Source organism: Lontra canadensis, unplaced genomic scaffold (genome assembly GCF_010015895.1).
Source record: "Lontra canadensis isolate GAN:19392208 unplaced genomic scaffold, GSC_riverotter_1.0 scaffold2, whole genome shotgun sequence".
Classification (NCBI taxonomy): domain Eukaryota; kingdom Metazoa; phylum Chordata; class Mammalia; order Carnivora; family Mustelidae; genus Lontra; species Lontra canadensis.
Window position 1 is genome coordinate 16663434 of NW_022630996.1, and position 25481 is coordinate 16688914.

Sequence of the window (25481 nt, forward strand, 5' to 3'; positions counted from 1 at the left end):
AGGATTACATGTGTAAGAACTCCCAAGTAAAAACCGCTGTTCACATCATTACTGTTACTGCCATACAAAAGGAGTTAAAGAGAAGGCCAGAATACAAGAGCCTGTAGTGGGCCAGTGCACCCGCAGAGGTGAACATTTCTAAGGCTTCTGGCTGGACCTCTGGTGTGTTTGAACACACAGGAGGTTGTGGCTAAAATGGGCACCAAACCGACTATTCCAAAAGAGGAGACCGTGGGGGGCATTGGGAGGTTTCTCCCTTCACTCAGGCCTGGCAGCCCACAAAGAAACTGTAAGCCCTAGGAAACTAGCCTCAGGAGAGGGAAAGGCCCTTCCATTCTAGGGTTTTTTCTGCCATTCTTATTAAGCATCTTGTCTCTTCTTTGCCAAGGTTTTTGCAAATTGCTCTGGATGGGACCTGCAGAGAAAGTGCTTTTTTGTCTACTTCCTTCTGACTTCCTTGAAGACCAGAGTTCTTGGGGGGAAAAGAACAGTGGATTCTGAGGGCGTGTGGAAGAGTGGGTCCTTCTAGAACAATTGTGTCACCTTGACTCATTGGGCTCAAGGACTAAAATCCGTTTCCTTTATGACTGTGTGCAGTAACAGCACAGCCACGGCTTTGCTAAAGGATCACAGACAAGAAAACAAATATTTACTATTATTTCGCAATGGCGACCTTATCCACTAAAGACTTCGTGACCAGCTCACCCAGCAGGGAGAGTTGCATACATGGGGGAGAGGGAGAGATGCAAACGCAAGGGGGCTCGGGCACGCATGATGTGTTCACTGCCTTGGGTAAGAGGTGACCATTTCCATACATGTGGTTTCTTATAATGTTCTGTTGCTGCTAATTCACCAATCAACTGATGTCTTTCCTTCATTTGTGGAGGATAATTTCCATACAATTTTTTCTCTTCTTTTCTTCCTGTTTTCTGAAACCATTTTCTTCCTTTGCTCAAATGGAAGAATAAAAAGTACAAAAATGGAAAAGGTGCTTGAGTAGGATTTGGCAGCCCAACGGTACTGAAAATGGGAACGAGAGATTCAGAGCATCTGTGATCTTCTACTGATGGACCTATCGTAAGGGACCCAAAAGCCTATTGGGAGGCCAAGATAGTAGCCTGCCGAAGATTGCTCACTCCTGGCAAACCCTCTGAGGCATTGTGGACATCTAGTGGCTGTTCGGGATAATGGCTCAGGGATGCATGTCAGGGTGCCGAGTAGTCTAGCTCTGGGCTTTACCATGAGCCCAATTACCCTGGCTGAGTGAGGTAGTTCTGGGTCCCCTTAGAGTGAGTTCCCTGGGGGTCCATTTCTTTTTCTTCTTATTAGGATTCCAAAGTCACTCAGAATGGCAGACTGGTTCTATCGAAGACCCATCTTGATCCCAGTCCAACAAAGTATAATGACAGAACCTGTATGTAAGACCACAGAAGACAGGCATTTGGAAATATCTTCAAGCCCCAGGCTTCAATGCTAATACACTGTCGGATGTATCCGACTGACGGATGGAGCTCAGAAATGACAGACTCTGATGTTAGTCAATCATGTGGCTTTAGGCAAGTCACTACGCTTCTCTGAACTTTATTAATGACAATAATGAGAGGTTGAGTCCAGATGATCTCCAAGACACCTTTAACTTTTAACATTCTGTGATCTATCAGCCTTTTTAGTAGCCGGGAAAATAAAGTGTGATCTACTCTGCTCTGGCACTGTGATCTCTAGATTAAACTAAAGGAAGCACTCTCTTCCACTGTGTGGCTCATTTCCAAGTCTTGGCTATCATCCCAATGGATCAACCTTCTTCACAGATCTATGTATCTGAGAAGAGGTGGGAACCAGGGATTATGAGAGCTGGTGGGAATATTCTAGTCTATTTCCTTCAGATGAAGAAACCAATGTTTGGGGCTGTTTTAAGATCTGTAACAGTGGCAGAAAGGAGAGTAGAACTCAGGTATCCCAACTTTAGCGCAGGTACCAAGTTGCGGATAAAAGCCTTGCCTCATCAGTGGCTGGCTTCTTCAGTTCTCTCTGGCTTTGTCACAGCAGTCTCTCTGTGTGAAATCACAAGTGACAACATTCTCAACCCAGCGTTTCTTCCTTCTCTTCGTCTCAAAGTTGAAGCCTTCCTCTTCTCTCTGTTTCCAGGTTGCACCACTCCAAATCAAGGGAGCTATCAGAACCTGGGGCTGTCAAGAGCAACGGATGATGGCCAGATGACATTCAGGTCACAGGGTTAGAGGTTTTGGAGCTGCTCTTGGTTAAGAGGCTGTGCGCCCCCATGGCTCTAGAGCCGCCTCAGTCTAGCCCACAGCCTTTATGGTATGCTCTCAGCTCAGCTGGCCTAAGGAGGGCAAAGCAGCCCCATCAAGAACTCCACGTGCTGCACTAAGCTTGGGCATATTCATGGTCATCCATCACTCACAAATATTTACTGGGAGACAACCTCATTACTAAGTACTGGTTTGACCCAAGGCAGCCCACCCTTCCATCCACCTACACAGTATAGGGCCACCACCTTTCATTTGCAGTGCCCAGAGTGAACAGATGGGGTCTGAGTTTGCCTGCACTGGCAGGAAATAGCCTGGGCAGAGCCCCTCTTTCTCCTGAGGAGGTAAAGGGAGTCATATTCCAGGGTGCCATTAGTCCCTGGCCCGGGCACCCTCTGGCATCCTACCAGCTCGATGCCAGCTTTGGAAAGGACGGGAACCATTCACCGGTGGGCTTCTGATTCTCCTGCCCAGATCCCTATCAGGACAGGATTTACATTCCCTGGTCTGTAAGCTGGTAGGGTCCTGCTTGAAGCTGATGATATACAGATGGGGCTTTACAAGAAAGCAAAAGGAGCCACCAAAGAGCCCAGATGAAGCCTAGTATCAGGGTCTGACTCACCTCCACTTCTCATTCTTTCTCTTGACTAGTCACTGGGAGTAAAACAAATTGAAAGACATATTTTCTCAGCCCTTCCTCTCCCACCCTCTGTTCTATTTCTCACATACCCTTCACTGAATTTTTTTTTTTATACAGCCACCCCAACCCCTCTTCTGTCATTTACTTTCTGCAACGTAGACACAACACTTCTGCTAGTGATGAAAACACTGGGCTCAGGGTTAGAGGACTGGATTGAAATGCTGGCTCTGTTGTTTTGTGGATGTATGACCTTGAGTGTATTATTTGCCTGCCCAAGATCAGGACCTCCACCTGTAAAATGGAGGCAACTATGACAATTACTTCACTGGAGAAACAAAGATTAAACAAGGGTACAGAAAGATCTCTCTCTCTCTCTCCATCCAACCATCTATTCTTACTATAGTGGAGAGCAGCAGTAGATAAACATCCTAGTAAATGACTTTTGAGGTGGATAAGTGAAACCAGAATTCTCATCGACTGGGAGCAAACTGGAGAATTACTCCAAGCCCAAGTTTCTACACATCCGGTACCTGCCAGGGTTCAAATCTTGGCTCTGCCACTTATTGTATAATTTTAGGCAACATATTAACTATTAAAGTTGTTACTATTTTACTGCAAATGCATGATCAAAAGGTCTTGGTAATCAATGGGGAATCTAGCTTGCTTTCAGTAGATCTGTTTCTAGGAATTCAAGAATTCCCTGGAATATTTAAGGGCATATTCCCTAAACCAGGTTACTGGGCAGCAGACAATCCTGAGATACCGGTGCGGTAGAATGCTGAGAACTGGGAAATCCACGACCTCCTCATTCTTTGGCATTAGCCCACATGCAGGAGACGGGGGTTTACCTAAGGAGCAAGCTTGTCAAGGTGGAGGGGCCGGGCACAAGGGAGGAGAGTCTGGAGGCAGCCCCCCCCCCCCCAAAGAAGCAATACTAAACCAATGCCATATTCTAGGGCTTTCCCAGGGCTTAGCCACAGATGGCTCCACCCCCACCAGGCAAGAGAAAAGGGCAGTCTTTTTCAGGGGGAAAAGGCTGACCTAGTCCTGCTCTCCTGCACCGGTCTGTCCAATGCCCCCGGGTGTCTCTTCCCCAGAAGTGGGAGCAGGTTGTTATGCAGTTCTTCTCAGGGGGATCCAGCAACAAGGAGGAGCTAGTGAAGCCCTGGGGTAGAAGGCTTTAAGACCCGCCCCTCTCCATTCACCCGGCTTGGGGAGGGGAAAGGGCGACCCAGGACTGCGAGGTAAAAAGAGTGAGAAGTGTTGGCTGAGGCTCCGTGAGTGAACGGGTTCTCCCGTGGTTTCGCGGAGTTCATCTCAATCCTTCCTGCCGGCTGCTGTGCTGTCCCAGGTCGTTATTGCCCGGGTTCCTCGCACTTGGTATTTCCTTCCACCTTCTGCCCTCCCTGCAACCCTCATTAAGAAAACTATCATTTCAAAGTTACAGCCGAGGAGGGGTGAGGAAATTTGCAAGGGAAGGGGCAGGACAAAGAGGCACCCGTGCAGTAGCATGGGGCGGGCCGCGGAGCCCAGGCTCTCGGTCCTCTGGCTCCAAGCGGCCCCAGCCACCCCCGCGTCCCCACCGTGCAGCTCCGAACTCCGCGTATGCTGCCCGGGCCGCGCGGCCAGGAGCCCCGTCAGCAGTCGGTGGGGGTGAGGATGACGCGGTCCGGGCGGGAGGCCGGCCAACTGCAGCAGCCCCGCCGCGCCGCCCGCTTCCCGGCCCCCTGAGCCCACCGCGTCCGGAGCCGGAGGGGGCCCGGCGCCCGGGGGCGGGGCACGGGCCGCGGTCTCTCCCGCCGCAGCCCCGCCGCTCCAGCCTATCAGCGGCCACCCGGCGGCTCCCTCGGCTGGACCAAAATAGCTGCGAACGCCTGCGACTTGCGCGCGGCCTCTCACTTGACGCTCACTCCGGCTCGCTCGCCCGCTCCGCTCGTCTAGAGGGGGCGGGGAGGAAGCGCCGGGGAGGGGGGTGGGGGGTGGGGGAGAGAGAGGAAGGAGGAAGGAAGGGAGGAAGGAAGGAAGGAAGGGAGGGAGGGAGTCGGACGGAGGCGCGGAGCTCGGGGCTGCGCGGCGCGGCGCTGGAAGGCGCCAGCGTTAACCCCTCGAGGGCAGGCAGCGGAGGGGGAGCGGTGTTCATACATAAGAGCACTGCATCACGCTAATCTTCTCCCCAGAACAGTATGCGTCAGCAGTACATTCACGTTCTGACTGAAGGACAAAAGGATGAGAGAGCAGTCTGCGTGGCTGCTGCCTGCAACACCGCGAGCCAGGCGCGAGGAGGAGACGGTGGGCGCCGAGCGCAGGGGCCCCGCTGCTGCCGTCGCCGCCGCCGCTAGCGAGCGCGGACCATGTTCTCGGGCTCCGGAGCGTTCCCCGCAGCCGCGACCCCCGCTGCTCACGCCACCGCCGTCGCTGCCGCCGCCGCCAGCGCTCGGGCCGCTGCAGCAGTCCGCGGGCGGCGCAGCCACTGAAGGCGCCGCGAGCCAAAGCCCGGAACTCGCTGCCTCCGCACAAAGCCAGAGCCGGCGGCGCGCCGGGGGCCCGGCTGCGGCGGGCGGCGGCGGGCGGTTGCGCGCCACCGGGGGCTGAGGCCGCCGCCGCCGCCGCCGCCGCCGCCGGACCCGCGCCCGCCCCCGGACTCCCTGAAGGGGCCTGCGGTACGGGCGCGACCCGGCCGCCGCGAGCTCCTCCGGCCCGCGGAGCCGGTCCCGGCACTGCCTGCACACCGCTGACCCGCGGGGGCTGGACGAACTGCTGCTCCTCGCGCCGGCACGCGGCGGACTAGGAAACTAAGCCCGGTTTTGGTTCTTTTTAACCCTTCCGAGAAGAGGCGAGGAAAGAAGGGGGTGTGTGTCTGGGGAGGGCGAAGGAGCCTCGAACACCTCCTCTTAACTCTCGCAGCCCCGCGAGCGAACGACTGCACCAGCTGCCTCCGGCCGGGAGCCGCCGACACAAGGCGGGGGGGCAGCGCGGCAGCAGCAGCGAGCGAGCGAGCGCGGCCTGGGAGGCTTCGGGGCGCCCCCTCAGCCCCGCCGGGCGTCAGCCGCGGGAGCGGGCTGGGGGCGCCGGAGGCACGCTCCGGCGATGAAGCGGCATCCCCCGCGGCTGGTGCGAGCCGGTGCCAGGGTCCAAGGACAAAGCAGGGAAGCGCTGGTGGCGCCGCTCCTCGGGCTGAGGGGGGGGCATGCACCTGCATAGCCCGCCGGGCCTTGGCTCTCCCCGGCGCGCCTCAACTCCGCCGCTCCGCCGTAGCCTGCTCGGGATTTACTAGAAGCCATTTTGTCTCCCCCACCCCTCCCCTCCCCACCCCTCCCCTCTGCCCTCCCCACCCCCTCGACTTCCCCCTTTTGTTAATTAAAACTAAGAAGTAAGAATGGCAACGACGTGGCCGGCTCCCGTGGAGAACGCTTAAGGACACCACGCCAATTCCTTCCTTCCGAGGTAGGTGACAGCGACTCACTGGGTGGGGATGGTTGCCACGGGGGAGAGAAAGTCGCGGCGTTCCGAGGGTTTACCTTGAGGGGAGGCTGGAGACAGGGGCCACGCTTTAGTTGGGCATGATCCCCCCCCCCCCCCCCCCCCCGCGCTGGTCTGCTCCGTCTCTCTAATCGCCCCCTCCCCACCTCCTTCTCCAGATGGAAAGAGGAGCTCCTAGCTCATTTAAGCCGGGGTAGGGCTGGTTCTCCTTTCCGAGCCAAAATCCCAGGCGATGGTGAATTATGAACGTGCCACACCATGAAGCTCTTGTGGCAGGTAACTGTGCACCACACCTGGAATGCCGTCCTGCTCCCCGTAGTCTACCTCGCGGCGCAAGTGTGGATTCTGTGTGCAGCCATCGCCGCTGCCGCCTCCAGCGGGCCCCAGAACTGCCCATCCGTTTGCTCGTGCAGTAACCAGTTCAGCAAGGTGGTGTGCACCCGCCGGGGCCTCTCCGAGGTCCCTCAGGGTATCCCTTCCAACACCCGGTACCTCAACCTCATGGAAAACAACATCCAGATGATCCAGGCCGACACCTTCCGCCACCTCCACCACCTGGAGGTCCTGCAGCTGGGCAGGAACTCCATCCGGCAGATCGAGGTGGGGGCCTTCAACGGCCTGGCCAGCCTCAACACCCTGGAGCTGTTCGACAACTGGCTGACGGTCATCCCCAGTGGGGCCTTTGAGTACCTGTCCAAGCTGCGGGAGCTCTGGCTTCGCAACAACCCCATAGAAAGCATCCCCTCTTATGCCTTCAACCGGGTGCCCTCCCTCATGCGCCTGGACTTGGGGGAGCTCAAGAAGCTGGAGTATATCTCCGAGGGCGCTTTTGAGGGACTGTTCAACCTCAAGTACCTGAACTTGGGCATGTGCAACATTAAAGATATGCCCAATCTCACCCCCTTGGTGGGGCTGGAAGAGCTGGAGATGTCAGGCAACCACTTCCCTGAGATCAGGCCTGGCTCCTTCCATGGCCTAAGCTCCCTCAAGAAGCTGTGGGTCATGAACTCACAGGTCAGCCTGATTGAGCGAAATGCTTTTGATGGGCTGGCCTCGCTTGTGGAACTCAACTTGGCCCACAATAACCTCTCTTCTTTGCCCCATGACCTCTTCACCCCACTGAGGTACCTGGTGGAGTTGCACCTGCACCATAATCCTTGGAACTGCGATTGTGACATTCTGTGGCTAGCCTGGTGGCTTCGGGAGTACATACCCACCAATTCTACCTGCTGTGGCCGTTGTCACGCTCCCTTGCACATGCGGGGTCGCTACCTGGTGGAGGTGGACCAGGCCTCCTTCCAGTGCTCTGCCCCCTTCATCATGGATGCCCCGCGGGACCTCAACATCTCCGAGGGTCGGATGGCGGAACTTAAGTGTCGGACTCCCCCCATGTCCTCCGTGAAGTGGCTGCTGCCCAATGGGACAGTGCTCAGCCACGCCTCCCGCCACCCAAGGATCTCTGTCCTCAATGACGGCACCTTGAACTTTTCCCACGTGCTGCTCTCAGACACTGGGGTATACACATGCATGGTGACCAACGTGGCCGGTAACTCCAACGCCTCGGCCTACCTCAACGTGAGCACGGCCGAGCTCAACACCTCCAACTACAGCTTCTTCACCACTGTCACAGTGGAGACCACCGAGATCTCACCTGAGGATACAACGCGCAAGTACAAGCCTGTTCCTACTACGTCCACTGGTTATCAGCCGGCGTATACCACCTCTACCACGGTGCTCATCCAGACCACCCGTGTGCCCAAGCAGGTACCCGCGACAGACACCAATGATAAGATGCAGACCAGCCTGGATGAAGTCATGAAGACCACCAAGATCATCATTGGCTGCTTTGTGGCAGTGACTCTGCTAGCTGCCGCCATGTTGATTGTCTTCTATAAACTTCGCAAGCGGCACCAGCAGAGGAGTACGGTCACAGCCGCCCGGACAGTTGAGATTATCCAGGTGGATGAAGACATCCCAGCGGCAGCGTCTGCAGCGGCAACAGCAGCTCCATCCAGTGTATCAGGTGAGGGGGCAGTAGTGCTGCCCACAATTCATGACCATATTAACTACAACACCTACAAACCAGCACATGGGGCCCACTGGACAGAAAACAGCCTGGGGAACTCTCTGCACCCCACAGTCACCACAATCTCTGAACCTTATATAATTCAGACCCATACCAAGGACAAGGTACAGGAAACGCAAATATGACTCCCCCTCCCCCCAAAAACTTATAAAATGCAATAGAATGCACACACAAACACACACACATACACACACACACGAGACAGCAACTTTTGTACAGAGTGGGGAGAGACTTTTTCTTGTATATGCTTATATATTAAATCTATGGGCTGGTAAAAGAAACAGATTATATTAAAATTTAAAAACAAAAAATCAAAACAAAACTATTTTCTAACTTGTAAGTTCTATTTAAAGGGGGAGTGGGGTTCTTGGGAACGCTGTGGGGCTGAAGCCGCAAGTCAACTTGCTATGATGCCAGAAGGGATTTCTGATCTGAGGCTGAAACTGCTAAGCTAAGCTAAAACAAACATCCCTAAAGAGGTGCGGGCTGCTGAGGGGTGGGGGGCAGGCTACCCTGTTTTAGAAGATGCTTCATAGCATACAGGACTACCCATTTCTATAGACACCTTTCTTAAGCTGAGAGCTGTCTTTGCAGATTTATCTTATTTTAAAAATACAAAAAAAGCACCAAGAATTTGTACTGTGCCAAAATGTTGAGAGGCAATAATTTTTTTTCTTCAGAAGCCGAGGGGAAGATAGCTCTGTAACTGTGTTTTAAACAGGAAAACCACCAAAATTCAAATGACTCCCTAAAGGGGCTCAGTCTTCCCGTCTGTCCATGTGCACAAGTCCCCTGGGTTTGTGCACTGGGACACGCGTGTGCCCTGCCTGACAGCGCGCCTCGGGAAGGAGCAGAGAAGGCAGGGAGCTGGCGTAGCTCTCAGTCAAATGCTTTCACATTGCACCAGATTCCTGCAGATGGGTTTAACCCACTCTTTGTGGGGACATGTGTCTATTCAGGGTTTCCCTTGAGAGGGAGGAGGCCCCTGAAGGGGGTGCGGCAGCAGAGGGCGGTGGGAAGGGAGAGCAGCAGCAGAGAGAATGTATTCACAGGAGGCCATAAATTAGCATTGTGCCATGTCCACCTGTTGTTCCCGGTATCTGACAAATGATTGTAGACAATGATGGCATTTTATGATTTTTCATAAAGGTTTTGTTTGTTTTAAGGTGGAGAAGGAGGAGAGGCTGGGACTGGGGAGCTTGGGGGAGTGGAAGCTTTTCTCATGCTTGTGATTTGGTGACTATTCTAAATGCTGATTCATTAGGGATTATTACAGCTGATGTCAACTGGTTGTGGTGATGGGGTGGGGACAGAACATAAGTAGACAGAGAAAAAGGGCACAGGCTCATTTAAAGTACAGTGAAGCCTTGACAGAACAGGATGGTTCCACAAAAAAGATGTGAAATCCACAGTTAAAATAAGAGTGATACACATGCACACAAGAAGCGAGTTCTGTGAGGAGTCCTGTTGAACGTAGCGCAATGGGGGGAAGGCTTCCCTCTCCCAGGCCTTACCTCAGGAGGTGGAGGAGAAAGGGTGGGTGTGGGTGGTAAAGGCAGAGATCTCTGTTATTCTGGTCCATTTAATGCTGTAACTTCTTTCATTTATTATTTTAGCTTTAAAAAGAAATAAAGGGTTCAGATTTGAAAGGGGTGGGATGGGTGGGTGGGGGGGAATGCCAACAAAAGAACACTGATTGTAATGTGAGAAAAGTGTATTTTTGTATTTTAATAAATATTGTTCAATTTTTAATTCAATGTCCCTAAAGGGTTAAATTGAATAAGATCATATAGGTTCTTACCAGCATCAACCAAGTCATTTCTATTTAAAGAAAACAAGGGGAGGGGAGGGGAGGGGAGAGGTAAGGTGGGAGGGGAAGGCAATGTTAAAAATGCTAAAGCTGTCAACAATCTTTCCTTAGCTTAAATAAAAGCACCCCGATTCTAGTGCACCTTCCACCAGCTAAGTGTGTTAGTCCCTGGCTTTGTTGGGGGTAGAACCAAATTCCTGATGCCCTGGAAAAGCAGGGGAAATGGGTCAGCCTCAGCTCCTGGGACCGGGCCAGAAGTTAAATGCCACCTCAGCAGAAGCTGCTGGTCAGGCAGCACCGGCTCTGCCCAGGGACCCTGGGGGACCTGGATTTAAGAGGTCTGCGGTAATGCTGTTTGGCTTAAATTTCCCACAGGCAATGTTCCTTCTGTTCTCTGGGTGCCAAACAGCCAAACATGTCTTGGTGGTGGTGGTGGGTGTCTGTCTCCTGACGCTTCCCAAGTGATGACGTCCAGGGAAGCTGCATGAACCGGGACCCTGCGTCTCTTCAGCGCTTTTATACTGATGCAGGGAATCGGCACTGAGTGGGTGTGAGCTCTCTGGCACTGAGCAGGCAGAGAGGCAGGCGGCACTTTGCAGCAGTTGGCTAAGAAAGGGCCAATTCTTCATCCCCTGGGTAGAGGTATGTGTAATTTCTGGGTACTGGGGTGTGTGGCAGCATGTGTGCATGGTGCACGTTTAGATACTGCCACTCACATTTCTGGGCTCCACATAAACGTTTCCCTCGGCCTCCCCTTTGCCACCCCACCCCCAACACAAGGAGAAAACTGCAGCAGAGTAAAGGGTGGGACTTGGCCAGGACCAGCTGGAAAGGCGAGAAAAGATCCCTTGCCCAGTGCCACAAGGCAACTCAGGCTGTTTAGGGCAGCTTCCTGGGGACACACTCAGGGGCAAGTGTGGTGAAAGCAGCTGCTTCAGGAACAGAGGGTGTGGGGCTGATTTTCTCCCGCCCCTCCTTTTGGATAGTCTGGGACTATACAGTGGCTCTGGAATGATCAAGTGTCTGTGGATGAACCAGAGATCTGAAGGCAGGGGTACAGAAATGGTCCCAAAACATTCCTGCGGAAGAGTCGTAAAAACAAACGCATGTGTCCTGGGGGCTGAGCATATTTCCATCTTGAAATCTGAGGGAGAAGTGCTTTCTAGAAGGAACCTGAAAGGTGGGGGAGACTGAGAATATGGATCCTGGGAATAAGCTTCCTTAGAGCTGCAAGGGTAGCTCCCTTCCCCACTGGGTCCACTCCTCGACTTGGGCAGCGTTTCAGCATTTAGAGCAGCAAGCCTCCAATGCCGTAACATTGGGCATGTCCTCCTTTGTAGCAGGCACCTGGGACAGCTTTTCAGAGAGGAGTCCCATGAGTACCAATAGCTTTCATGCTGTGTTGGTGACTCATCCTCAGGCCCAGCGGCCAAGCTACAGGGTTTGTCACCTAAGAATGGGACATGGGTTGGTAGTTCTTCAGGGGAGTAGTTGTAGCAACACATTAGAGGGAAAGACTGCTGCTGCTTATACGAAGTTACAGAATTCCTTAAGGGTCGTGAAAGATCTTTTAGTCTAATCCTTTTTACACTGTCTGGTCAAGGAAACAGCCCCAGAGAAATGGAAAGATACCTCCAAGGTCACACTGCTTTTAGTGGAAGAGGTGGGACTGAAACCCAGATCTCTGGGCTCCCGAAGCAAATGGGCCTTCCTTACTCAGGCTCTTCTAAGCCTTCAAGAACCTTTTTCTTTCCTGGCTGATATGCAGTGGAAATGGGACGACGTCCCTACAGACAATGATGTGTACTCTGCTTAGAGGTGCTCAGTCCCCCTCAGGACTGGCTCTACTGGCCTCCCGGGTCTGACTAGAATTCTGACCACAGGCGCCCCACAGCTGGCCCGAGGGCCACATGTGCTCACTAAGGAGTTCGAGTCTCAGGACTGCACAGAACAGCTTCTGATCCTGAGGTTCAACGGCAGATGGCTGCCAGAGACAGGGTGACGTAGATAAGGCAGGGTGTTCACAAAGGGAAGGGTAGCTTGGCCTTCTCCCAACCTCAGCCTTGGAAGCTTGGCTGAGTAGAGGAGTGACAGAGGTCTTAAAGCACCTATCAGAGTAAGTTCTCCATAGTGGAATGCCTTCTGCCTATTTGGCTCAACAATGAGACCAGGTGTGGGAGGAGAGGGGGGACCGGGGTGGAGGAGAGCTCCTTAACTCCTCTCCTCCACAATACCCACCCCACCCGAGCTCTGTAAGTGCCATGCTGTGGCTGCTACTCCCATCATCTCCTCTAGGCCTTTGTCACTCCTTGGTCTTATGCCGCATCTTATTATCAGAGAAGGGAGAGCAGACAGGATAGTTTGTAAGGCTTGGAGACATTAGCTTTCTTGTGGCTGTTTAACAGCTATTGAGGCCAGTGGCTTGCTGGGTGCTGGGTAGAACAATGTCGTAGAGTCCCTGGTCAAATGATCCCCATTGGTGGCGGGGAAGAGGTCCAGAGTCCACGCTACTCGAGGTAGAGAGCTTTGGTTTCCTTCTGTGGAGATGGACAGTGGCTAGGAGAGGGCTAAGGGGAACTTACACAGCCCACACAGCCTAGGCGATACTACCTCAGGGGTCCAGAGCCCACAATTAAGGCCCCAACATTTTAGTGCAACAAAGCAGCAGGGGATTAAAATTAGAGAAAAAGAAAAAGAGAGAGAGAGAGAAAGAGAGAGAACATTTATATCCAAACATATGTCTGATTTTATCTCCTCTGCTGGCACTCAGCACTCCATGCCATCGGCTAATGCAGGCACTGTTCACGCCATTTCTAAATCCTGCCTCAGCTAAACTGCAAGGCAGCTTTTGGCCCAAAAGCACCTCTCCTGGTCTCTATCATTCAGAAAGCACCCATTACCCCTGAGGGGGTAAGAATGGTTTGCGCTGTAGATTAAGGTTGTTTTCATCTTTGCTTTAAATTAAAATGAAGTAAGCTGCTTCTTGGAGCAGGGATAAATGCTTCAGGGACCAGATCAGTGAAACATACATATTTGCAAAGCAACACAGCACAGTGCTTACAAGCAGAGACTTTGGATCTGGTATTCCTGGGTTGAATCTCAGCTCCATCGCTTCCTACCAGTGTGACTTGGGACAAATACTCCGCTTATTCATATGTAAAATGGACATCATAGTATCTACACTTCACTACTTCATAGGTTGTTGTGAGAATTATAATTATATAAATAAAATCACATTCAGAATGGTAACTTAGTGCTGTATTGTTGGTAGTTATTTGATGATAAACATAAGGATATAGACCAACTGACCAGCCCTCCTCAATCACCACCTCTATTCTAGAACCTCATCTGTTCCCAGAGAGAGAACGTGCTTATGGAGCTATTCCGGAAAGGAAGGATGCTTATCGAGAAGTCAGGGACAGTGGGACAGCACTATCTCTATAAGCACAGACCCAGTAGGAAAGATGGTTTGTCCTTTCTCCCCAGGAAAACAGCGCTTTGTGCTCTGCTCCCTAATCCAGCTCTCTAGCTGGCCCAAGGCACTGTTTTTAGTTCGGGACTAGATTACCTTTTCTTGCAGTAAGCTGGGAAGAAAGGAAAGGTGTGTTCTTGATGATGCACAAGCTGAGGGCTAGCCAGGAAACATTTATCTCAGAAACCTTAGTCCTTTACTGAGAGGATAAACTTCCTAGAGTCTTCTCCACCTCTCCCTGTTTCATGGTCAGGATACCTTATGAAGGGCAGGGGAGGGCCGAGGCACCAGGAGGGAGAAAGCAGCAGAGAAAGGAGCTCTTGGGGCTTCAGAACAGAATTAGAGGGCTTGGAGAAAGTACAGACAGGAAAAGAAAAAAAAGCACCATAACCTGAGCAAGTGAGAACAGAGCAGAGCTCTATGGCAGCTACACAGGCTAAGGGTCTGCAATGCAGTTAAGGAGGAAAGCCAGGGAGATTCCTGTCCTAGCTAGCAAGAGGCTGGCTGGACCCCAGATGGGGGAGGACTGTTAAGTGTGAAATTCATGGCATGGAACAGAGAAGAAATGCAGGGAGATCAACTCTCCAAGAGAAGCCAAAGAGAGAATACATTTTGATTTCCTAATGAGTGGCTAGAATTAGATTTTAGGATGATCACAGGTTTTATCCTCTGGTACATGCCAGCTCTGCTGTCAGTACTTGGGCCAAACCACCTACCCACAACAGTCCTGTTCTCTATCCTGCAGGCTGTCCCCTGCTTGGGGGAAGCAAGCCAGCCCTTAGGCCTGTAATCTAATCCTGACCCTGACAGCCTCATTAAGGGGTCTGCTCTGAATCTAGTCCCTCTCTTCTCTTCACAGAAGAGGTTGGTGCAAGTCACTGTTTATCCACAAAAGGAGTATTACTCCAGAGGGAGGGTATTATATAAATTGTGTTTTCCCATAAAAATGGTGATGAATGTGAGTTCAGTGCACATGGACCCTGGCAGTGAGTCAGAGAGATTAGGCCAAGGCCTGTAGGGGATATCCCTGGGTGCAACTCTCTTGTCAAAGAGTGTTATTAGCATTTGAGAAGACGGTGTCTTCCTTAACTTATCCCGTGAAGATTTTTGACCCTGCAGTAGGGAACCATTGAGCTGGGAGGCTGCTCTAACGCCCAGTGTGGGGCTAGATGGAGTGAAGTAGTACTGAGGTACCTTCATGGTCATTCATTGTGTACCCAGGAACAGTACTAGAACAATTATGAAAGTTCTGATCACTAAATAACAAAGGAACAGTCACTAATCCACTCACTTCTTTAATACCCATCCACCTTATAATCCCACTAATAAGTAGTGCCCTCGAGTAACTGTTCTGTTGGGGGTGTCCCTCCATAATCCCCATCTGAGTACAATCATCTGCCACGACAGGACCTAGGACATTTTTGCAAGATCCTTCCATTCTAGAAGATTGATGACTCTTCTTCCAATAGTTCTCATGTGGTTTCCTCTTCCAAGGCAAGTCCTTCATCTAGTCTCTTAAAATTCCTTTAAGATCTCACCTCTGGTTTCCCTATGTCTGCGCTGGTACTGGTTTAGTCACTAGATAAGTCACTCTACCTGCTCAATGAGTCAGCAAGGATGACTGAGAAGAGCTTTCACATAGTAACTGTTCTCTGTGCAAAGTTTGGTTTCCGGGCTTCTGGCTACTTCTTCCTAGAGTCTTAAAGGCCCTGGTTTCTTCCCTTCACCTACCTACTCATCCGGGTTTGTTAAGACCAATCAGACAGCTTCTCCCACTCAGATTCCGCCCTGTAAATGAACTGAGTGTGTTACAGGCAGCTCTCCAGAGGCGGGTCCCGGCATAGAGAGTGCAGCAGCCTTTGCAGGAATGCTCAGTGCGTCCGTCACGAAAGGCCTAGCACAGGCCCTGAAATGGAGCTGAGGCCTCATATACTAACAGCCGGTTCCTGCAGCCTACTGGCTGCAGTGGTTACAAGTTCTAATCTATTACCATTGCAAGAAGACTTAATTTCTGGACTTAAAGGAAGTCGGATAATACTTTATCCTATTAGCTTTGCCTGTGTGAATTGACAATGGCTTCCTTCTGACATGACAGCATATTCTTCCAATTCATCTCTTTAAGGGGATGAATTGGGATGAATTGGGAAAGTCTGGAGTAAGAAAGGAGGGAGGGCCAAGAAAGACACTGCTAAAGGAAGCAGGGGAAGAGAAGAGAAAGTTTTAATTAGAAATGGGGAGGGAAGCTTGGAGATACCTGGCCAGACTGAGAGATCTCAAAGCATGTTTGCATTTCACTTGGTTACTCTGGTGAGGGAAGTGACTGCACCTCCTGGGTGTACCATGTGCATGTGTGTCAGAAGGTTCTGAAGCCACAGACAAGTACGAAAACAAGCAGAGTGGGGACCTGGCCTAAGCCATGCCTTTCTTGTTCTAGCCTGCTGGGCCTGCAGGGTAGCTTTCCCTTTCTTTAGCCCTCTCTGCCACCTTCCTGTCTGAAGCCCACATCTGCTCTGACCAGTGCTATCATGCCAGCGGAGGCCACCTCCACATCATGGGTGTCTTATCAAGGCTGGTCAACCTTGGGATGGCAAGACACTGAGGACAGAATGATGGTTTATAGCTTCAAAATTCAGGGATGTGGAGACAGAGAAGGGAATTTAATTTCCAAGTTAATTCAAAAAACTTATTTATGAGGAAAATGAAGGCCAGAGAGATGTGACTTGCTCAGGTGTCACATAGCTGGTGATGCAGAGACCAGATCTCTGGGCTTTGGGTTCTCAACCCAGCAGTACTACTGAACACCAGCAGGGCCACGGTGAATGACAAATCCAGGGGACGCCATTTACAGGAACTACATAGTGATTAGTGTCCCCCAGAGTTTGCAATTTGGTGCAATCCCTTACAGTTTGTTTCCAGGGAGAGGAGGAAGAAGGGGAAGGCCTTTTACACCAGTTCTCTATGCTTAACGCTCTGACATGGTGCCCACTCGTGACTTCATTTACACAACTAGAGCTGAGAAATGAGGCAACTTTTCCTTTCTCTTGCACCACAAATGTTCCAAGGTGTGTGAGTTTTGATGGCAGCCCAAACAGGTAATAAATTAAAAGGAGCATTTGCTGCTTTATGCCGCCTACCCCCCATTCTCCTACAAGAGCAGAGAGCTACAAGGTAAAGAATGTGTATCCCTGTGCAGGGAAGGCATATAAAAGCTGTATCAGGTTAGAGGTCTGTTCAAGGTCAAGATGACCACTAGAGAAGCAGAGAAGTCTGGAGTCCTGCTTCCACATCTCTCACCTTCCCTGGTACTATGTAAACAAAGGGACCCTTGCAGGGAAGGCTCAGAGCCCAGGCTGACTCCAAGACCTTCTCTGAAACATGGTCTAAGAAGCTAGTAACTGTCTCCTCTTCCCAACCACCTCAACAAATCCTCTCTTGGGAAATGGAGTGGTCCTGGCTATAATTTTATCACATACATTTAATTAGAATCTGTCTCCTTCATGATGGTTTCAAGCCAAGTCCCTGCAGAAACATTCTAAAAGAAAAGCCGCTTTCAACCAAGGATCTTTTAACCAAGTTAATTTAGCAGAAATTTGCCATCTTGGATGGGATAGCATTACCTCTCTTTTTGACTTCAAAGCTGGGAAGAGAAGGGAGGTGGAGAATGCAGAGAAATAAAGAGTAGGGCGGGGGCTTCCAGCAAATGAGTTTTCATCTATTAAGGAGTGGTAATTTCTGCTAGCTCCCCTAGAGACTGGTCCCCTCCAATAATGGCCTGACTCTAATGATTCCCACTCCTAAGCAACAGCCTGTGTTCTGCTGGTGTTGAGACAAACTGTGCTAGAGAAATTCCCTTTCTCTCGGAGGTGCTGCTGTTGTTACACAGGAGAGATTAGCCAGCCAGGAAGATGTGCTCTTGTGGGGGCGAGGATAACGAGAAAGAATGCTCTTCTCCAGCGGGCACGGCATTGCTGACCTAGGATATAAAAGGCTGAGCGGGAGGCTAGAGGTTAGTGAGAAGATGAAATGGGCAGGCACTCTGACAAGAGAAAGTGAAAGCTTAGATGCCTCCTAAGGAGTGAGGAACTCCACACGAGACAAGCACTGGCTGGCTGGGAGGCAAGGGGAAGGCTCCGGGGTGTGGACTGTGGGTGTGGGTTGAGCTCGGACGCAGTGGACAAGAACTGATGGGCATCCGAGATGTGGAACATGGTGATCGGTTCACTGGAATCAATTTCGGACCCCTAAATGTGGGTCTTTTCCAGGATAGAAGCACAGGAATGTGGGTCACCACTGAAATGGGGGTGACAGCTGCGACTAAGGCTGTGGTGTCCGCTGAAGGGCTGGGGTCCTCCCATTCCACCCTCTCCCTTCTACACTGAGATCAGTGTAGAAGCTCATTCTGTGGCTCTGGTTTTTGCTGAGGCTGCTGCCAGCAGGTCTTGAGTAGGGGAGGGGAGCCCCCTTATTTTGCCCCTGGTGGCTTCCTTGTGATGGAGACAGAATGCTTCCAGAGGCTGCCTTGCCAGATGTGCCAGCAGGCAGCCCCGCCAGAGAGCCTGCAGTGCAGACAGACGCCCTGTGCCGGATTCAGGACGGCGAGACCCTTTATGGTACTGCGGCTCGGCTCTGGGGCAGGGCCAGAGCGGCAGGGTAACGCTCCTCAGCCAGATTCATCTCCCCCCAAACCTCTGCAAATATGTGGACCATGGAGGGAGGCAAATTTAATTAAATTACTATGTCATGGGCTGCCCTTCCTAAGCAAGGGCTAAACAGAGGTTCACGCTGACACGCAGACCCATCTGTGGACACAGAACATGTGTTGCTTTGTGCCTGGGCCACCAGCAGCTGGACGGGGTTGGCAGTGCACGGTGCTGGCCCCTCTGCCACAGCCAGGCTGTGTCAACAACAATCCAGCCCGGGCCCCATCCAGCTCTGATGACCTTTTCCTTTCTACTTAAAAGATGACTGAGCGGCACTCTCCCTTCCGACATTAGTTCATTTCTCCTCAAATGCCTCTCCTGCTGACACCCAGGCCTTTCCCGTCAGGTGGCGCCCTGTGCGGAGCTGGGGAAGGAGGACTGAAGTCACAGAGAGGTGTGATTCAGAGGAGAGCAAGGGCAGGGTTTGTTGAGCTTGGCAGGAGATGGAGGGGTCTCCCTGGTGATTCTCCTGAGTGCTGCTTCAGCAGCCACCTGCCAGCAAGGCCGTGTAGCACAGGGAGCTGCGTTCAGGGGCTGGAGGAGAGCTGCACAGCTGTCTTTCCCCCGTTGTCCCTGCACGAATGCCATGGTCGATACAGAGCCTGATGGTCACACGGAGGAAAGGAAGTTCAGCAGCAACTTGAACCACTTAATATGTGGAAATCAACACACGAATGCTGCCTGTGCTGTACACATCCACCCCACAAAGCGATTCCGTGTCGTTTCTGGTCTGGAAGGGAGGCCTCGCTACTCTGGTTTACAAAGTACAAGGGTAAAGACTTTGCCCTGAGTAGTGCTGCTGCCGGACCTCGGGCTTCCCTCTGCTGGCAAGAAATGGACTGAGGCGGTACCAGGTGTGAAGTGGAGAGAAGGAGCCACTAAGAGCCAGCTAATGGGGTTGTCCATTTGGAAGTAAGACCCCAGAAATGTAGGGCGCCTGGGTGGTTCAGTGGGTTAAGCCTCTGCCTTCAGCTCAGGTCATGATCTCAGTATCCTGAGATCAAGCCCCACATCAGGCTCCCTGCTCCGGCTCACCCTACCCCTACTTGTGCTCTGCCTACTTGGGATCTCTCTCTCTGTCCAATAAATAAATAAAATCTTAAAAAAAAAAAAAAAAAAGACCCCAGAAATGTGAGCTGGGGAATCCTTCCCCACTTGTCCCCTGAGAGAACAGAGCCACTCTCATGCCTAAAATTTTAGCAAATGTAACACCTGGAGCTGGAGACAACAGGAAACATCTGGGCACTGAGCAGTTATTCTCACGCACCCTCTCAGATCCGGGGCATCCTGGCACTGAGCAGAGGCCCCCGACCCCCTGCTCCCCCGGGGTGATGCGAGCAGCGTGGGCAGCTCTGGGAGCCGAGGCAGGCTTAAAGGCAGGCAGGGCCACAGTGAGTCCAGAGGGCAGAGCCTCCCACTCCCAATCTCCAAGCCTCTGAAGGTGCTCTTAGGGGCCTGCAGGATGGGGAAGGTGGCTCCCTGCTGGAGCTCTTCTGTCCTCCTGACCCGTGCCAAGAAGTTCCAGGGCTGTTCTCTTTGTGTAATTGGGGATGGGTTTGGCAGTGGATCCACCACAGGTTTCTGGCTACAAATCTAATGGTTACTCTGAGAGTTAAGGCAAATACTGTCAGTTTGGGTCCTTGGGACCCAACTCAAGAACCTGCACTGTGCCCATGAATCACTCTCAGCCCAGCAGTTTTAACTGACTAGAATTTATGGATCAAAATCAAAAGCAGGCAGGTCATTAAGGTGTCATCAAAGAAAAAAAAATGTCGTCAAAGGAGAAGACAATGATTCCAAAAGAGTATGTTTTCTAATTAAGAGGTTAAGCAACAATTGTAGCAGGAAGAGACAGCAAGATATAATGCTAGAAGGCAGCCCAGGAGGTCAGGGCCCGTCGTGAAGAACAGGAAATTGACCAGCTTGGTGACCTTGATCATGTGGCTTCAGAGAAACAAAAAGGTTCCTTGGTACTGGGCTATGCCCAAGGATCTTTCTTCCTTACATGCCCAGTGGGACAGAAGAGAGTAGACCCCATGCCTAGGCTGTAGGAGCCATGACCTCTGTAGTGGAGTAAGGTCCCCCTTAATTCCATTCCACCCAAGTGGCTCCATGCTCACTGGGACAGAGGGCACTCACCAAATGCCTGGCCTCGAACTATGGAGATAAAAGCAGGTAACTCTTCAGGTAGTCCCTGTCGTCTTTAGTCAGTGTGTTACTGGTCCTTGGGTGCCAACTGAGACATTTTATCATGATAAAGGATTAAAAATATCCTTACCCCGAAGAAGAAAACACCCCAGGGACTAACAGAGCTCAGTCTCCATATTACCTTATGGAAAGGGTTGGCTCTGGGGGCTTATGTTCCTGTTTAAGCAGCCTAGGATTGGGATAGTTTTCTCCATCAAGAAAAAAGCCTTGTAATAATGTGCATAACAGCAAAGGAAGCCTCAGGATGAATCATGTGAAATCAGTACTGCTGAACCTATGGCATTCCAAAGCTGCTGGGGTCCCCAAGGTTTACAGATGACCCAGATGAGCTGGTGTATTCGCTGTGGGCCCTGTCCCTAACCACACAGGTGTAGGAGACTGCTGCCATAGCACTCCCTCCCCGGCGCCGGCTGTTGCTAGAGTGTATGGCTGTGGGTCTGTCTCAGAGACAGCTGAGGACAGGACACCCTGATTCCGGTGTCTTGTCCACAGCTCAGCAGTGAGGTGCCACAGGAAAAGGCAGAGTGAGGCCCTAGGGCTACTGCAGCCAATCTTTCTCACATACAAGGTCACCCACGACCCCTCTCGCATGTGTTACCTGTCACTTCATTTCTCTTGCAGAGGGACAAGGAGAAGGGAAAAGAATTGATTACAGTGGTGTATTACAGGGCACTACCCTTCAGCACCTTGAACTGGACTGAGGAACTGAGCGGCAGTGCACTGAGAGGTTGTCAAATCTGCATTTAAGGGAGGAAAGGGTAGGAAGAGAAGGAAAGGTGATTTCTGGCACCTGCTCTCTCCTCTCGCTCTCAGCTCCCAGTAATACTTAGGAAGTGGAGTGGGTGGAACTGAGCATATTTGCAAAAACAGATTAGCTCTGATGCAGCCTGAAAAGTATGTTCAACACAACATGAACTCAGACTCTCCTGTACCCTTGTCCTATGTGCTTCAGATAAAATTGCTGTCATGTTTCCTAGGTTAATATGCCAGAGCATGACCAAAGAGTGGTCTTCCTCTTGGCCGTAGGTTGACCAGCGGGCAAGGGCTGGCTCAGCCCCTTCATCTGGGGGAAAGCAGGGCAGGAGAGGGATGGGAGTGGCAGACGTCGCTGGATAAGGCTGTGGCCATCTGCACTACTGTGAATCAAGGTTGGCTCAGACAGAAGGCGCGAGGGAGGAGGTGCAGCTGCTGATGGCTCAGACAGCTTGGACCTGTCCAGGCAAACAAGCCGCTCAAGTGCAAGAACAGCCAGCCAAGTAGGCAGAGCACGAATAAGGACTTAAAGCTTGAAATATCTGACAAGATATGGAGGCAGGGTAGGAAGCTGTCTGGGATTTCAACTGGTGTCTGGTCTTGCTTCTCACGGCTAAGGCAGACTCTTCTGCTACCGAAGGACGGGACGTGGTATTTGGAAGCCAATGGGCAAGCTATTGTTTGGGCTAAAATCACAGAAGTAATATTCCTCTTAAATTGCAAAGACAGTTCTGGACTGTTCTCCCTCACTAATGCCCTCTAAAACAAAATCAAACCATTGTCCCCAGATCATCTCTCTCTGCTTTAGTCACCTGCCCAAGGTTAAGAGCAGTGGGCCGTGTGAGAGAGTGTGTGTGGGTGAGGGCGGGGGACACAACCACATGGCATCATCAATCGCACAGTCTGGGAAGGGTGTCTCAGAACCAGCCAAGGAAGGTGACGTGGGGTGTGCAGGAGAGGCAAGTACATGCTCTCCTCTTCCACCTTCCAGGGCAGTGGTTGTGGGGAGGGCAAGGCCAGTGGTGGAAGGTTCAAGTGCTATTATAGCTCCTTCTAGTGAAGACTCTTTGAGACAATGGTTCTCAGTCCCAAGTATATGTTGCCATCAGTGGGAAGCCGTTAGAAAATACCAATGTTCAGACTCTAGATCAAATATGGCGGTATCTCTAGGGGTGGTGACAGGATTTCAGTATTTTAAAAACGTAGCCAGGTGATTCAAGGGCAGGTTCAGGGTTAGAACCTCTATTTCCGAGTCTAGAGGGAGCAGGTCACGCTGGTTTCTGACAGGGAGGGCAGTCCTGTCACTAACAATAGAAGTGCTTCTTGTACCTGGTTCTGCTTTAGCTGAGCGAGTGTCCCTGAGGGTTCACTGAGCTCCAGGAGGGGTCCCTTCCAGGAGAGCTGGCCAAGTACCAATTGACTGACTGCCCCGGAAAAAAAAAACAAAGGGAAACCCTCCTACAAACATGTCACCCTCCTCAGAGCCCCAGGTGAGGAGGGGGAGAGGACAGACTGCTCAGAGGCCCATGAATATCAAAGGGGAGACACCAAGGCACAGGGAGACCACCATTTATTCCAAAGAAGTGGAAAGAGAACCAAATAGCATGTCTCTCTCTAGCCATTACCAGCTAGAAACCCTTCCTCATCCCATAGGCTGCTGCTCTACAAGCTAACTCAGGCAAGGGGGGTACAGTTCAGGCCCATAAGCCCAAATGAATGAGAAACTACTTTTTAAAATGCCAGGTTTCTGACCCTTAGCCTAGTGGCATTCCCTGCCACAGCCCTGCTTCGGCTCACTTCCTCATCTGTATGCTTGTTTAGAGCAAGTACAGTGGCTGGCACAGTGCCAGGGGCTGGGGAACAATGGAGATGAAAGACTTGGTTCTCGCCCTTGAGGAGTTCCTACAGTGGGGAAAACAGCAAGATGGATAGCCTAAGGGTGGCAAGAGGGAAGAGATGTACTAGGCAGCAGAAGAGAGTCAGGAAAGCTTCTGTCTCCTCCCATTCGAACAGTCCAGTGAAGGCCGCAAAGCCCTGAGTTTCCCATTTTAGTGACTCTGAGGCTACTTGTTCCTCTGAGCGGGCAGAGGAAGAAACAGCCCATCTGAATTCTGGATGTAGGCACCGGACAGTGGTAGGACCCATAGTGATTCAGAACCGGGGAAAGATGGATGCCCTGGGCCTTCATACAGAGGGGCAGGGGTGACTTCTACACCTTTCTCAAGCTGGCATTTGCTCAAAGGACTGTTCTAAGTTTTCCCCAGGGAGTGGGAAGGACACCCATGCAATCAGTAAATTCTATTGATAGCAAAGCTCTGGGCTGGTGAGTGACCTCGGGCAGTTTGTAGCTTTCCCTCTGCTTCAGCTTCCCTTAGCAACACACCACTTGCTGAAAGGTATGCATCACAAAGCCCACTTAAGGAAGAGGAGATATTTTGCTCATGAGTGGAGAGATGTTAAGTCAGGGTCCCAAGCCAGGCTGTGGTATTTAAATGTAGCATGGGGGGCGCCTGGGTGGCTCAGTCTCTGCCTTCAGCTCAGGTCATGATCTCAGGGTCCTGAGATCGAGCCTCACATCAGGCTCTCTGCTCAGCAGGGGCCTGCTCCCCCCGCCCCCCACCTGCCTCTCTGCCTACTTGTGATCTCTGTTAAATAAATAAATAAAATCTTTAAAAATATTTTTAAAAAATGTAGCATGGAAGCTTCCAGCCAGAACTCCAGAGTACCCTTTAGTTGGGTTGCAGCAAGCTTCTGTTTGTCCCACCTGCTGAGCAGCCACAGCAAAACAGTGCTTGGGAGTTGAGGCAGGTGCTGAGGACACAGAAGAGCCCTGACACACTTGCACAGAGAACCGAGAGCATGTGGACTCCTGGGAAGGACAGAGAGGTGCAATTTCAGCCCCCTATCCCCTCACTGTGGCTTCAGCAAAATCCCACCCACTATGTAAAGTGCTGAACACTGAGGAAGTCAGGATGCTCCTGTGCGGGTGTCACCATGCAATGGTCTTTACTGGTCCTGGCGTGGCAAGAGAGGTCCTTATGGTGGTATGCAGGAGTGCTGGCAAGTGATAAGGCAGGTGAAGCCCAAAGCACGAAAGCTTTTGGGGCTGGGTGATACTGAGGTCACTCAGACCAGACAAAGCTGCCTCACTGTCCACTCTGAATTCTGATTCTAGGTGTCATTTGTTCTTTGTGCCCACATTGTTCTTCACCGCCTCAAGAGCCGAGGGTCCAGATTACTTATGGGAACTTATCCTGAAAGGTCACTCTTAGGTTATACAAAACCCCAATTAGAACTGATCTAGGGTGTGGGGATCCAAATTTAATCTTCTAAACCACAGGTTCTTCACCTTAGCTGAACACTGGAATCCCCTGGAGAGATTCTAAGTTTTTTTAAAAACATTTTTTATTACTAAGAAAACTTTTGAGAAAAATTCGAAAACACTGTAACCAGAGAATAGTAATGAACTCCCATATACTGACCATCCAGATTGAGTAATTTTCAAAACAGGTCTGCTCCAGCTAGCCCCCTTTCTCTTTGCTGATATATTTTAAGGCATGTCCCAGACATGATGTCACCCCACCTTTCTATACTTCAGTATGCATCTCTAAAAAACACAGCCATTTTCTTACATAACCACAATGCCATTATCACACTGAATACAACCAACAAACTATTCCTTGGTATCACCTCATATGCCTAGGGAACATCAAAAGCTGGTGCCTGATGAAGGGAGACCCAGGTATGAGTATCTGTCCTAAACCCCCCATACTCTGTGATTCCAGTGTGTGGGGTTGAGAACCACTGCTCCATCCACCCGGGATCTTGCTATTGGGGGTCTAAATGCGAGCTCCAATATCCTTTCGCCCCCGATCACATGGTACACAACAAAAACGGCCAAGGAAAAGGTGGCAAGTCACAGAACAGGATAGAAAGAAGGAAACAAGGGGTGCCTGGGAGGCTCGGTCGGTTAAGTGTCATACTCTTGATTTCGGCTCAGGTCCTGATCTCAAGGTCCTGAGACTGAGCCCTGAGTTGGGCTCCGTGCTGGGGGCAGAGCTGCTT

The 25481-nt window shown here is 51.4% G+C and overlaps 2 protein-coding genes across 2 annotated transcripts in view; one reads left to right on the forward strand and one right to left on the reverse strand.

Annotated features, from left to right (window-relative positions):
- Window positions 1-25481, reverse strand: part of SND1 (staphylococcal nuclease and tudor domain containing 1) — a 411695-nt gene that overhangs the window by 53940 nt on the left and 332274 nt on the right. The gene's annotated exons all lie outside the window — the stretch shown is intronic.
- Window positions 5511-8795, forward strand: LRRC4 (leucine rich repeat containing 4). The gene is made up of 2 exons (XM_032869893.1): window positions 5511-6351; window positions 6546-8795. Exon 2 carries the CDS (start codon window positions 6646-6648, stop codon window positions 8596-8598), a length of 1953 nt encoding a protein of 650 aa, XP_032725784.1. The 5' UTR covers window positions 5511-6351; window positions 6546-6645; the 3' UTR covers window positions 8599-8795.